Source organism: Lepisma saccharinum, chromosome 29, assembly GCF_977018435.1.
Source record: "Lepisma saccharinum chromosome 29, izLepSacc3.1, whole genome shotgun sequence".
NCBI lineage: Eukaryota > Metazoa > Arthropoda > Insecta > Zygentoma > Lepismatidae > Lepisma > Lepisma saccharinum.
Window position 1 is genome coordinate 45,314,040 of NC_139257.1, and position 14,326 is coordinate 45,328,365.

Sequence of the window (14,326 nt, forward strand, 5' to 3'; positions counted from 1 at the left end):
GGCGATTTATCAACAGATGATGCTCCACATGCAGGAAGACCAAAAACAGTGACTGTCCCCAAAATCTTGGATGAAATTCATGACCTTATTCTTGAAAATCGCAGAATCTCAGCAAAAGGTGTGGCAGAGATTTTGGGCATTTCTTGGGAACGCGTTGGTACCATAATTCATAATGACTTGGACATGCACAAGCTCTCGGCAAAATGGGTTCCCAAAAATCTGTCAGCAGATCAAAAGTGTGAAAGAGTGAGGACATCAAGGGACGTCATTGCTCATAGACTACCTGCCCAAGGGTCACACATTTAATGCAGAGTATTACTCTGCATTACTCACAACATTGAAAGACAAATTGAAAGTGCAACGCTGCGGAAAAATGAAAAAAAGGAATTCTGATCCTGCAGGACAATGCCTTTGTCCATCGAGCACTGCAAACACAACTGACATTGCATGATCTAGGGTTCCAATGTCTAGATCATCCCCCTTATTCCTCAGATCTAGCTACGTCAGACTACTACCTATTCCCCAAGCTCAAACAACACTCAAAAGGACGCCATTTTGGATCTAATAAGGAGGTGATTAGTGCTACGGAACAGTGGTGTGTGGAACAGCCTTCAGAATTATTTTTCACTGGTCTGCAAAAATTGGAGCACCGTACAAGGAAGTGTATTGAACTTCGGGGGGAGTATGTAGAATAACTGTAAAATTTCATCATTCCACATGCACTCCTTCTGGGTTGGGCTACGAACTTTTCAGCATCCCCTCGTATAACAAGCTAGAAAAAAAAAATAGGCGCAAAGACTTTTCGATTTGCCCAAAAACTTTTCGATTTGCCCTCGTAGTATGCTTGACAATTAAATAGGTACAATACCTGTTGCATTCATTACTTAAGTAACAATAATACCTTCAGTTATCAAAAACAATTGACAAAAAGCACCCACCTTGCATGGTTCAAGAAGCTTCAGGCAATCCTCAACAACATCCCCATCCGTCTCCGAGATCTTGATCATCTCATCCACAACTTTCTTTTCCACCAACTGGACGAGCCGTGGTAAGCACAGCCTGTTTGCAAGTTCAACAAGATCTAGGCAGCGAGATGGTGAAATCTGAGGAACTTCATCCGTGTACAAATAGTGAAGAAGCTTTCGGAAGGTGTCTTCTTTCACACCAGGAAAATGTACCTGTTGTTAAAACATGATATTATGAGTGTTATGGATTTATTGCATGTATCAGACTTGTAGATACACCAAGAATAGCAATCCTATAATTGTATTTTTGTTCTGTTTTGTTAGCATTACCTTTCTGCCTCTTTGTGACTAATCATGACAATGAGGATGAGTGATGATAGTGAAAATTGATGAACGGACATTTACAAAGAAAGCTCATGCTCACACCGGGTCTCAAACCTAGGGACTTCAATGGCAAGAACAAAATAATAAAATCCTATTTTTGTGTACTGTAAAAATGTAACAATGTCTAATATAATAAAATAACTTTACAATGTGTCTCATCGTCTAAGTCTAAGGTGCAGTGCATTGAACTCCCGACTGTGGGTTCGAGTCTGCCTTGGTTCCGTCTCCAGGTTCTTGTCCTGTGTATAGGACCGGTGGCAACGCAGCATCGTAAGGAAATTGGGGTGCTACAATGAGTAGCGTAACCCAGTCTCGGAAATCTCCTACAACGGCTGAGGGTTCGACGTGCTGACCCCACGTCACCCCATTTCCAGTTGAAGATCTCCACACTTTAGGTAGTATTGTGGGAGGGAGACCGGCAGTCAAGATATAGGCCAAGGCCCTTCTAGGGCTGTAGAGCCATGGGCTATTATTATTATTATTACAATGTATCTCGTCATGGTGGTCTTTGCAGAAACTCACTGTTTCTGCTAATTATCTTTAAATTTTATGATGAGAATGTAACTGATGTTCATATGAACTTTCTTTAACCCTCCATTACTTACCATCTTCCTAAGTAATGTGAATAATGGCTATATTAACATTCTCCAGATGAAAGCTAATGATTTAATTTAGCTAATTTAGGCAAATCATTGAGTTTCTGCAAGCAACTCCATAATATGGTACATTACCGATGGATGTAGTAACATTAGCAATTATGAAGAATTGTAAAACAAACAACAATGAAATGTGAATTACTTCTTTTCTTCAGACTGACATAGTTTGTTAGTGGAAATTATTGAGACTATAAATATACAGTACAATGAATAAATTCAAGCATGGGCATAACTTGAGACTTATCTCTGGTGGGGCAGGTACGAACTTGAGTCTTAACTTTCTGGGGGGTCGGAGTCAAAAAATTTTTCTTCACATAAAAAGGGAAAATTTTCATGATATTGTTTCTAATTATAATCTAAATTACTGTAATTCACTTTATGTAGAATTCAATGTTAGGGCTGAGCCGATACCGATGTATCGGTATCAGCTGATACCAGTGGTATCGGTATCGGTTGGAATTCACCTACCGATACTAGCTGATACTTTTCTGCCATTTTGGTCTTTCACAGGGTCAGCAAAAATGCTGCGCAAAACTTTCATTGAGTCTCCTTATCCTGGAAATTATGCAAAATTCAAACATTCTTTTTATTTTGCTCCAATTTTGCACGAAAAACTATATTTTGTGATTACATATCTATTTTAATATTCTGATGCAATTCTTGAATTTTCTAAAGTTAATTTCTTGATAAATTGATACATATAATTGGAGAAGAATATTTACACGCCGATATTGATCAATATTTTGAAGAAATTTTGATTATAGCAATTTTCAAGAATTGGTGGAAATCGGTAAGAGTATCAGCATCGGTATCGATATCAGTTCAAAGCGGTATCGGGTCAGCCCTATTCAATATTACTATGTTTCTTTATGTACAGGAATACCAATCCTGTGTTAATATTTATTTATAAAACACAAACAAGAGTGTATCTTTCCTATATAAACACACACACACACACACACACACAATTCCCTTCCTTCCCTGGTGTATTTTAGGAAGGGTTCTATCTAGCACATAGCACTAGCACTTACCACTTTAGCAGAGCTTTCTCGGAAATCTCCCGAGAACATGGCTCTCATCATGTCACAACGAGCCATCAGCATTGGCTTGTGAGCTGCGCACGATCCATCATCCAACTGAAACACTATGTCTGAGAACAGCCCCTGCTCGAGTGCTAGGTCATGCAGTCTGGTCCTCACGGCCTGCAACAAGGATTCCTCATGTAAGATAGATGATGGGGGAAAAATCTATCGTAAGAGTCTAGTCTTGATAACAACAATTCGTAAAATGTCTCTCCAAAAAAGAGCTTCGAATAAATGAACATTTGGTCATTGATTTAGTTAATTTTACTTCACTTTTCTGCCAATTATGGCTAATCGTGAAGATGAATAATGATAACTAGGGCCCGGGACTTTATGTCCTATAAAACTGTAAAATATGTATGTAATTATGTCACATAAATTGGAAAATATGTCATGAAAAATTACAAATATGTCAGAAAAATGCAGAAATATTCCCAGTAAAGCCAAAAATACACAACAGTACTCTCGAATTTCCCCCATACCGGATAGAGTAGAGTAGGGGCTGTAATGTACAGAATGTTATTTTTACTTTTGACTGATTTTTGTGAAAAGCGAAAAAGGCAAAGAAATTAGAACGAAACTTCTTCACTTCCCGTGCAACAATGAGAGAAAACATTTTGCCTCGATAATATTTCCATGGCTATCAATTGTCGGCGGGATAGAAAAAGTGGGGTATTATTGTTCTGTACTAAGAAAAGACGGCACCTTTCTTCCTCCGCAATTTCCATATCCTGCCATCGACAATATGAAATATCCGTTGTGCTAAAGCTACGAAGAAAACAATATGAAATAACCAATTATGTGCGAGAGAATTACGAAATTATACAGAAATATGTCTTCTTACAACAAAATTGAAGAAATATGTTGTAAAAATGCAAATTGGTGAAATATGTCAAAATATGCTTTGTCAAGTTTGTCTATTTCGGCTGATTTTCATCAGGTATGTAAAGATCTCACCCCGATATTAGATCCGAAGCCAAATGAAAAATATGTTATAACATAAAGTCTCGGGCCCTAGTGATAAATTGAAAAAGATGAAGGGACAATCACAGACATGTTTGGACAACACACAACAAAGTCCCATAGAGGATTATACTAGCCATAGATCCAGATGCTAGTTTCTTGTTAGTCTGCAAAACAGTTCAGGGTGTACTACGTGGAAGTGAGGTTGACATTTGAGTGTCTTTGAAAAGGGTTCATCCCTTACACCCTGAACATTTTGGTCATATATCAAAACACAGGAACAATGATGGCAATGAATGACGAATGGATCCTATGCAGTTGGCAACAATGTGAGTTCAGAAATAGTTTGCAAAACATGGCAAGTAACTCCAAAGAATTTGTTCAAATGAGAATCATATCTGTTGAAGTTATACAGGGTAATTCAAAATGAATGGTGCAACTTTACACAGTTCTTATGACGTTACTATTTACGATAGAAAATCAGACAAGGCATCAAAATAAAGAAGAACTCTGGAAGTTTTACTCACATTAGAAAGACTCAACATGAGAACCATGTGTAATGCGGAAAAGGTCCAAACGATAATCAAGTACTTGCTATGCACGAGACAGCAAGTCGTCGTCAACGGTTTCGAAGCCACTAACAATTCGCAGTTGTAACTTTGACAAATCTTTCGGAAGGGTGAAACATATGCATTACTACCGAAACGCTTTGCACCTTTGTGATTGAATCAGCTCTCGATAGCTCCAACACACAATACACCTTCTACTGGTCATTAGCCATCTTGCAGCACTGGTGCATGGGAAGCGGATGAATTTAAAAAGTCACTACGAAGTAAATTTTTGCTGGAAAAAAAAATATTTACAGAGATATATAGTGAAGATCATAGCATTTTATGCTATTCATGTGCAAAAAATTAAATCGGTCATTTTCGAGGATGCAACTTTGAAGGCGATCATGGAAATTGGCTCCACTTTCTGCAGCATGTATCTGTCGATTGCCTACAGCTCACCACATGGTCATTTTTTGCCTGTGGAGGGGTTTCTGATGAAGTTGTCGGGGATTTTCCACAGCACAGTAGCGACAGTTCTGTCTATTTACTGAACCAGTTAGGTGGAAGTGAGCTTCATAACTCATCAACAACACCATGTCTTCATTCTCCACCATGGACGTCCGCAGGATTTTTTTCCAGGGAGGGGCAAGGAAGATATTTTTTCCCAGGGGGGGGGGCAACATGGCATATTTTCCCCAATAATAGTGTTCATCCCTCAAAAAACATTGCTTAAATTTGAATTTATCATGTTCGTGCAATAATTAACACACATTATTGTGGCTGAAATTAAATTATAAGTGAGAAATATGTAATTTTTGGTTGACTTTCGTTTTCCAGATGGAGGGGGGGCACGGCCCCCTTGCCCCCCTTTCCGGACGCCCATGTTTCTTCACATAACGTGTAAGCATTCCAACATAAAACAAAACTGCTAATAACGGAACATTTGAATGTCTATCATAAAATGCTATGATCTTCACTATATATTTCTGTAAATATTTTTTCTCCAGCAAATATTAATTTTTTAGTGACTTTCAAATTCGTCCGATTCCCGTCCCCCACCCTTTATAATGTAGGAAAATTTAAAATCCGGGAACATAAAATCAAGGTTTCACTGTGTATATAGTTTTTAAATGCAAACAACACAAAAATTGCAACAAATTGTTACCTTTTTTTCCCACATTATCTGCAAATTAAAAATTCTCCATTCTTTGGTGTGAATTCTTTATTCCTTGTGATTATGTCAAGAAGTTTGTGAAAAGTTGGAAAGAATCTCTTTGAATTTCTGTGTTATGTACATTCAATTAACTATAAAGAAGACATATTATGTTTCACAAGCATTCAGTGGATGCCACATGGATGCAGAAAAATAGTCCTCCAAAGTATTCTTACCTTCCTGTATTGTTGTTTCAAATCCGTGTTGAGAAATTCCTCATGCGCTTGAATGTTTGTCACAAACATCAGCAGTTCAGGGAGATCAAGAAACTCAGCAGCTTGTCGAATTTCCTGTGAACAACAAGTCATCAGTATGTGTAGTACTCAACAATATCAATTTAAAGAAAAAATCTCTGCTGGAAAATTCAGACACCAAACTATGATTTCGCATTTGGTGCTGACATGACAAATTCAATGATTTTATCTCTAGTTAAATATGAATACATGCAGAGGTGTCTCGTGAACGCATGTGTCAATTGTGGGAAAAAGGTCAGCTTGCTCTGCGACGACATTAATGAGCATTTCTACATTCTAATTTCTTCATATAGGAGAAGTATTTATTTTACACAAGAGTGCTCAACTAAGCTTATATTACATTTCTTGGATCTGAAGTGAAAGAAAGTAATAATTATTTTCCCACAATTGACGCATGCGTCACTTCAGATCCAAGAAATGTAATATAAGCTTAGTTGAGCGCTCTCGTGTAAAATAAATACTTCTCCTATATGAAGAAATTAGAATGTAGAAATGCTTATGAATGTTGTCGCAGAGCAAGCTGTCCTTTTTCCCACAATTGACACATGCGCAGGATGCACCGCATGCGTTCACGAGACGCCTCTGGTTACATGAATGTGTGGCATGCAGGTGTAAAGGAAGCTGTGTAAACTATTTATAAATTACAAACCATCGACAAAATTTAAAATAATAATAAATTCCACAGTGGTCAAGGCTTGCCAAGTGACTTTGCTTCATTGATTTGGTTTATTTTACTTCGCTTTTCTGTCACTTTTGGCTAATCATGAAAATGATTGATGAAATTGATGAAGGCACATTCGCAAAGAACGTCCAGACTGGGATTCAAGTCCGTGACTATTGGTGTCATAGTGTGCTGTGCTAACCACTCTGCCACGGAAGTCAACTTCAAGTGGGTTTTGAATTGGGTCAGTTGATCGACCAAGTGCCACTGTTTTCTGGCTTTCTACACCATAGAAAGTCCTCGCAATTGCCCTCACAATGTAGGATTTTAGGGCTTGAACCTGGAACCACACACACACTGAAGGTAGGAGTGCTAACTATTTTGTTACATGAGAGATCCAAATTAATGATATCATATTGTAGATTGGTGCATATTACTCACTATTAAATTAAATAAACAATATTAGATTGTATAAAGTTAAATTTAACACTACTTACGTGAGTGAGTATGAAGCTTTTTTGGAACAGTGTTTCAGGGTCCTACTGCCCCCTTCATCAGGTTCGTAAATATTTTCCTAAGCACTGAACATTTTGCCACGTTAAAAAGTGTTAAAAGAGGATTTTAAGTGGTTTTAATCGAAATAGGTGGTTTGTCTTTACGGGATTTTTAATATATGGAGTATTTTAATTAGAACTATGTCAGGGAAAGTGTTAAGTATTTTCAACCCTACCCTCAACCTAATAATCCTTTAACACTTTTTAACGTGGCACTACGTTCTGTGCTCAGGAAAATATTTACAAACCTGATGAAGGGGGGCAGTAGGACCCTGAAACGTTGTTCCAAAAAAGCTTCATACTCACTCACGTAAGTAGTGTTAAATTTAACTTTATACAATTTAACGTTGTTTATTTCATTTAAATTAATGATAACTAGAGTTTCTATGCAAGACAAATCATGACGTTGTGAATTATGCTGTGAGATACAATAGTCAGCACATTTATGTGAGCTATGGTAGCTCAGTCATTAAGGCATCAGACTACCATGCAAGAGACCTGGGTTCGATCCCTGGTGGAGCAGAACTGGGATTTTTTCCACCTGTTCAAGCTGCTCCGGGGCCCACCCAGCATCATATAAAGTGGGAACATGGAGGAAGCTCTGGGGGGTAAAGAAGGCAGCCAGGGGCATGGTGCTGATCACATCACCCCCACCTTCGGCTGTGATCAAGAAAGTGTAGGGCCCTAACTCCACACCCCCTATACGCCTTCACGGCATGGTGCAAAACACAGGGGAGCACTTTGCTTTACTTTTTATCCATATAAAAAAGTGAAATTTCCGGAATTTAAATTCAATGCATGAACAAATGGGAATAGCCTGTTTTAAACAACAATTAGGCAACTCTTATCATGTATTAAATTGCAAGATAACAAATATTATACATGAAAATGTTTTCCAAAAAATGATTTAATATCCTCTGCAGTGTTCATATTATTTCTATAACACAATTACAACACAAAATTTAATACAATATAAAGTGCTACACACAGCATGAAGAGTAAATGCCTTCAAATTTGAATAATCTTAAACATTCTTCACCATTGTTACAATGCTGATATAGTTTGTATACAGAAGGTGACACTGCAGCAAGAATCCCGAATTTTGCATCTGGAAAGGTGGGGTACATTCATATTTATTGGGATGTAAGAGTAAATTTAGAGCCAAAATTTCCAAATTATGAAATATTTTAAGGGATGTTGATGAAATTTAGGGAGGTATTAGGAAGGTGTCAAGGGTTTCAGAATAAATCAGTGCACTGCAGTATTCTAGGCTGTGGAATGAAAACAATTTTCTTGTGACCAGTGTCAGTAACAGAATGAACGATAACTATATTCTCAATCAGACTATGTAGTTTTGTGGATGAATTGAAAAACACACATAACACTTCCTTAACCCTCCGATGGTATACGTGTTCCAGAGTAACGTAGTTGGTATATGGTGAGCGTGGAGTGCACAAATGAATTTTATTGTTTTCTGTCATTTTAGTGAATATCTTTTCACATTAATCATATTGAAAATAGTTTATAAATATGTATTGCCTAATATATATCACTTATAAGTTAATTTTTTCTTAATAAGAAAATTATATTCTTGTACTGCAAGATTACTGATTACCTATTATGATACCATGCTCAGAACTGCTGTTCTTAATTCGTGACGAATATAAGATTATAAAGTTCATTTAGCTAGAAATAGTAGACGCAATAGGAGTTAAAAAAAAAGTAACTATTGAAGAATCAAAACAGAAAACAGTGACACAACAAGAATTTAGTGCACACAGAAATAAAATATGTTTTCAGAAAATGGTTACGTGATTGGTATACGTGTGAGCGCTCACAAAACACTGACTGTCATCAAAATGACGTGTCTGCGAAGTGATATCATTAGTTGGTCCTGAGAAACTTAAAATTATATCTTAGGGTGAGCGCTGCGCTCACACGTATACCAAGAGAAGGTTAATATTTGCATAATCGCTCGAAGTAATACTGTAAAAAAAAACACACACACAAAGAAAGTTTTTGTACTTACAGTGTCTGACGTTTTGGATCCATTTCTGGATCCTTCCTCAGAGAATCCCAGGAATTAAATCAGTAAAGAAAAGGGGGCACAGTAAGAAGCATAAAGCAAGACAACAGAATCCTGCTAAATGTAAAGGTTGGCTGATCATGGGATGAGGTCCTGTTGGTGATGTCCTACTTCAAAAGACTCCGGTGGTCCGGTTTACTGTTTGAAGCAGGACACGACCAACAGGTTCTCACACCATGATCAGCCAATTTTTACATTTTACGTTCCCCCCTTCTGTTTTATTTTTTTTATTCATGGGATTCCCTGGGGAGAAGAAAAATATTTATCACGTTTTTAATAACACACCCACTTTCTCACGCTCTTTCTTAACACTTTACTGCAGAATACCCTTTTCATCTTATTTCCCTATCAAATATTATCGACTACAGGTTGGGGCATGAAAAACCGGCCCTGCCTCATCTCGTCAGGACATTTCCAAACTATTATTCCTTCTACATTCGCCCATTTCACTACTCTCCCCATCTGTCCATGTCAACCCTCCCTCTGTATCTGCACCTATTCTTGTTTTTTCAAGCATATTAATTTAGGGGAAAGTTTCTTTCAACCAAGTGAGGCAGGCTGCTTTTTCATGCTCACCCTGTATATTCAACACAAGTTTCAAGCATTTGGTGAAATTATAGGCACTGTGTACTACAACACATTTTGAGTAAACACTAAAATTGTTGATGCTTCACTGTGAGACTGGAACTTAAATATGTGTGGATCAGAAACACAACATCAAGTACTAACTCTAGACACATTTCTAGTCTAATAGTTCTAGCTCATGTCCTGCTTGTGAAGGGAAGCACACTAACTATGCTAGCTCTGAAACTTAAGAAAAATCAAGTATGTATTGGTAGAGTCATTTAATTTTTTCTATTTAGATACATATTTTGTTAAGTTGATAAATATATTTGCAATAGTTTATTTGAGCATGCATTTGGGATGAAGAGGAAAAACATACAATGTGAATTCGAAAAAACAATGCACATAAATTAATTTTACTGAATATTTAAAATATATTGTTTATAAAAACAAACCACTGAAAATATTAGTGACTTTTCCCATATAAAATGCATAAGTATAGTAACTTTGAGAATAATTTAAATTATATTTCAGTTTGCACAAGGATCCAGTAAAAGCATTAAGCAGACAATGTTAAGTTCAGATTGGTGCATTTTTAATGTGTAAACGGAATATAACATTCTGTATTATTAATTTCAAAAATTTTCAGACTCTTCTTATGTATGAATTACTCGAGCAGATACTCTATCTCTAAACAAACTCAAAATTTTCTTTGTGTAAAAACAAACAACACAAAATCAATTTTCACTTGTACCTATCTAAATCAGTGCCACACTACAGTAGTCACTAAATATGTTTAGACCTTTGTTTCATAAGAGCAAAAATTATATATACATGCTGTAATTTATTTAAAAATAAAAGTGTTTGCTCAAAAAAAATATGAAAGTTTCACTTTAACATGTATACATTATTAGGCAAATAATTACTGCAAGAACATCGATTTTCTTCAATGTTGTCAATTATTGCAATGGTCATGAAGCTGTGTGTGTAAATCTATGTAGTGTCTTTTAGTGTCTTTTTTTTTTTTTTGCTTGTACAACGTCCCTAAATTTCAAAGTCAGAAAAAAATGTTGCACGATTTGCTGGCCTTCTCAAAAAATATATGAACTTATGTAATCCGATAAGCCTTGGGATTATTATTATTATTTTTATTGCGGAAATTAAATGACTGTACAGAAATGAACGGGATGCATATACGGAACTGAAAGAATAAGAAGGAAAAATAAGATCCAGGATTTTCAATCTGGAATTCCTCAGTGAAAACAAGACTTATTGTTGCTTCTCAGTGTTGTTTCAATAATAATTTAATAAATGTATTTTTTTAATTCTTAAAAGGAAAGGGCCAAGAACTGTGATGTGGCATACAGATTCTCATTCCAGTTTTTATAAAGCTTCCTAAACTAGAAATCAAAAATTATTTTTCAATTATCCTCACACTGCTAGAACAACACAAAAATCTGGGTTAAATCAGGACTCAAATGTAGGAAGATTTGAACCAAGGGATGACGGGTTGATCATTAGGTTAAGCATAACTCCGCTACATGTTACATGCCCAAAATTGTATCTACTTTACATGAAAGCTTGGTTCCAGGAGGAATTCCATTTAAAATGAGCCCAGATTTTAATTTTCTTCTGATTCTTCCAAAAATTAAGGTTAGGTGAAACACCTATGTACAGTTGGGGGGGGGAGGGGGTAAGAACTAAAAATAAGCATCTATATACTTATTTCAGCCAACATGATAATTACCAGCAAGAGTCCAATGGGCACAGTCTGAAAGAAATACAAGACAAGGTCGGTATCGGGATGTCAGCATATCTCGTGGCAAAGAAAGTTGGGGAAACTGGGTGAATTTTAAATTTCAATTTACCACTCATTTTTTTAAAGATTGATACTATTTATAGTTTCCATCTTTAAAAGTTACATTGAGACACTACAATAATAAAACTAGCAGATCAGGAGGTAACATGATAAGCTCAACACGCACTAAACAGATCACTTACCTTCAAAGTATCACACTTAGCACACAGAAAGAAAGCTATAAATTTTTTTCACAATAATTACTATTAGTTTCCTTGTACTATGTGCCTTCTTTTCACTTAAACAAGCTATGAACATTTATAATAATAAAAAAAATGTGATCCTAATATAATACACAAGTGCAGCAAGTCTGAAAACATTTGAAAATAAGGAATTCCTTCATTTTGTATTTCTTTGAAACCTGTAACTTACCTATTTATGTAACATATTGACCATTATAAAAAAGACGCACTAAAGTCAATATGTTCCCTGAAAGAAATAATCAAAGTAACTTAATAATAAAAGCTAATTTTAATCTTGGCAAAAATAATTCAATAGCCTTTAAAAGATTACATGTTATATCTTATGGGAACAACCGAGAGAAACTTGATACAAGAATGGGGAAAAAATGTGTATTTGACATTTATAAACGAGGCCACATTGTTAACGTAATTTATTTTGGTTTAATAACAAACATTAAATCTTTAATTTTATCATTTCAGTTACAATCTTACTCTTTATCAGTTACTAATTTTCACTAGCTGACTAACTATTTTAATATATATTTGCGATAAGTACAGAAAGATAAGTAAAGATCCGTAAGTTCTGTTAATTGTTAATTTCTTTTTGTGTGTGAGAAAGCAGAAAACTACAATTTGACTCACCTGAAGTTCACAAAAACGGCTGTTAATTTTCCCTGTGTACAAAAACTGTAAGCACTGTTGCATTGCTTGTGGTGTCACTAACTTCGTAAGGGTGATGATGGTTTGGACAGATGTAACAGGGCGACCCCGGTGATCCAAGCCTTCACACTGAAAGCATGAATTAATTCACTATAGAAATTGTGTGCCATCTACAAGATGGTGCAGTGAATGACAAGAATATCAACTCAGTGATAGCCCCCCCCCCCCCTCCCTGACCCGACAATCAAAAATACAGTTGCTTGCAGAGAAAGGCTGTCACCTGGCGTACAGCTCGGTGCTTATTGCTTACATTCCATTCTCAAAAGTATTTGAATAATACAATATTCACAAATTAACAATGTTTTCAATTTTCTTTTACCACCACCATTGCCATGATTTGATTTGATTTGTAATAAAGATAATCTATGATTAAAAAGTAATATATTTAGTATAAGTTAAATGACTTGTATTTGGAATGATTCTTATAATGAAGAACATGTCTGAATGTGTATTAACAAAAAAAAGGACATTTTCTCATCAAGTATGCAGTTCGAAAAAATCAGGACAGGGATTAAAAATAGTGAACTGTCCCGACCAAATTGGGATGTTTGGTAATTTTGCATAAATGGTTATAAAACTAAAATTGCTAAATATACTACAGTGCAAACTTCTGGAGTCTACCTCTCTCCAGAAACAACACATTCATTTATGCAAGAACAAAATTAAAATTCTTGTAAAATGTGAAAAACCGTCAGTGTTTTTTTGTAGTTTTTTATAGGTTCGCATTAAAATATGGCCCCCTTGCCCCTCCTCCCCCCTTTCAGTATGGGCCTGAATGAGAAAGTGTTCTGTATTTTTTTTTAAAAAAAAGATTTTAACAAATAATTTGTTCTAGTTTATATTTGTCCTCACAATAAATTACATACATATCAGAACACAAACCTTTGTATACTTTAGTTTTCAGTATGTTGTATAACCGATGTGCCAATTACATATCCCCATCGGTTTTTCTACGCTTTCCCCCAAGATCTTATTTTCTGCTCTCTGACAAGAAACCCAGCTGCCTCAAGAAACCCAAGTTCGTTCCCATGAAGCCTCCTATATATCACCGCCCCTACTTCAAGGTGAAGGAAACAGTGTGTCTGGCAATAAATTCCCATTTCTGTCCCATACAAATTCATCTAGACTCTGGTTCACGTCAAGATAATTTCAGCCCAGATGGAGCCTATCGAGATAATTTCGGCCGAGAAGGAGCTAATCACCTGGAACTTCAGGCATTTAAAATTTAAAAACTTTCTTCCCCCTTTTAAACAAAGAACATCTGTTCTCGTGAGACTTTGCAGGTGTCCAGGCTCGGATTCTAGACAATCGCCCTACACATGGTGTTCTCCACGAGACGCATAACTTCCACGATCGCCGCCAACCCGTCTGGCTCACTGACGTCGAATTGACAAGAGTAAATAACGGCGAATTTTGAACTTCAACCCCGCCAGAACATTTCTCTTCGAATATCTTCACTTCGATGGGTTTTCGACAGCAAAGGAAGGAATAACTTTACCGAAGTGTCCGAGTTGTGTGCCATAAAATCTGAGCTGAGAGCCATTAAAATTAATTAGAACAGATGCTTTTCATTCCTCGAGATCAGCTCTCAAACAAGGTGCTATTGTGTTTTCATGCTATGCGATTATCGCCT

At 36.3% G+C, this 14,326-nt stretch overlaps 1 protein-coding gene across 8 annotated transcripts in view; it reads right to left on the bottom strand.

The window, feature by feature from the left end:
- Positions 1 to 14,326, bottom strand: part of RhoBTB (Rho-related BTB domain containing) — a 271,730-nt gene that overhangs the window by 10,959 nt on the left and 246,445 nt on the right. For all 8 annotated transcript variants that reach the window (XM_083114776.1, XM_083114782.1, XM_083114780.1 and 5 more), the window contains 4 exons: positions 12,616 to 12,762; positions 5,991 to 6,104; positions 3,037 to 3,207; positions 939 to 1,178 (listed from right to left, as the gene is read on the bottom strand). In XM_083114776.1, the coding sequence (XP_082970902.1) occupies positions 939 to 1,178; positions 3,037 to 3,207; positions 5,991 to 6,104; positions 12,616 to 12,762 (672 nt within the window). The remainder of the gene's footprint in view (positions 1 to 938; positions 1,179 to 3,036; positions 3,208 to 5,990; positions 6,105 to 12,615; positions 12,763 to 14,326) is intronic.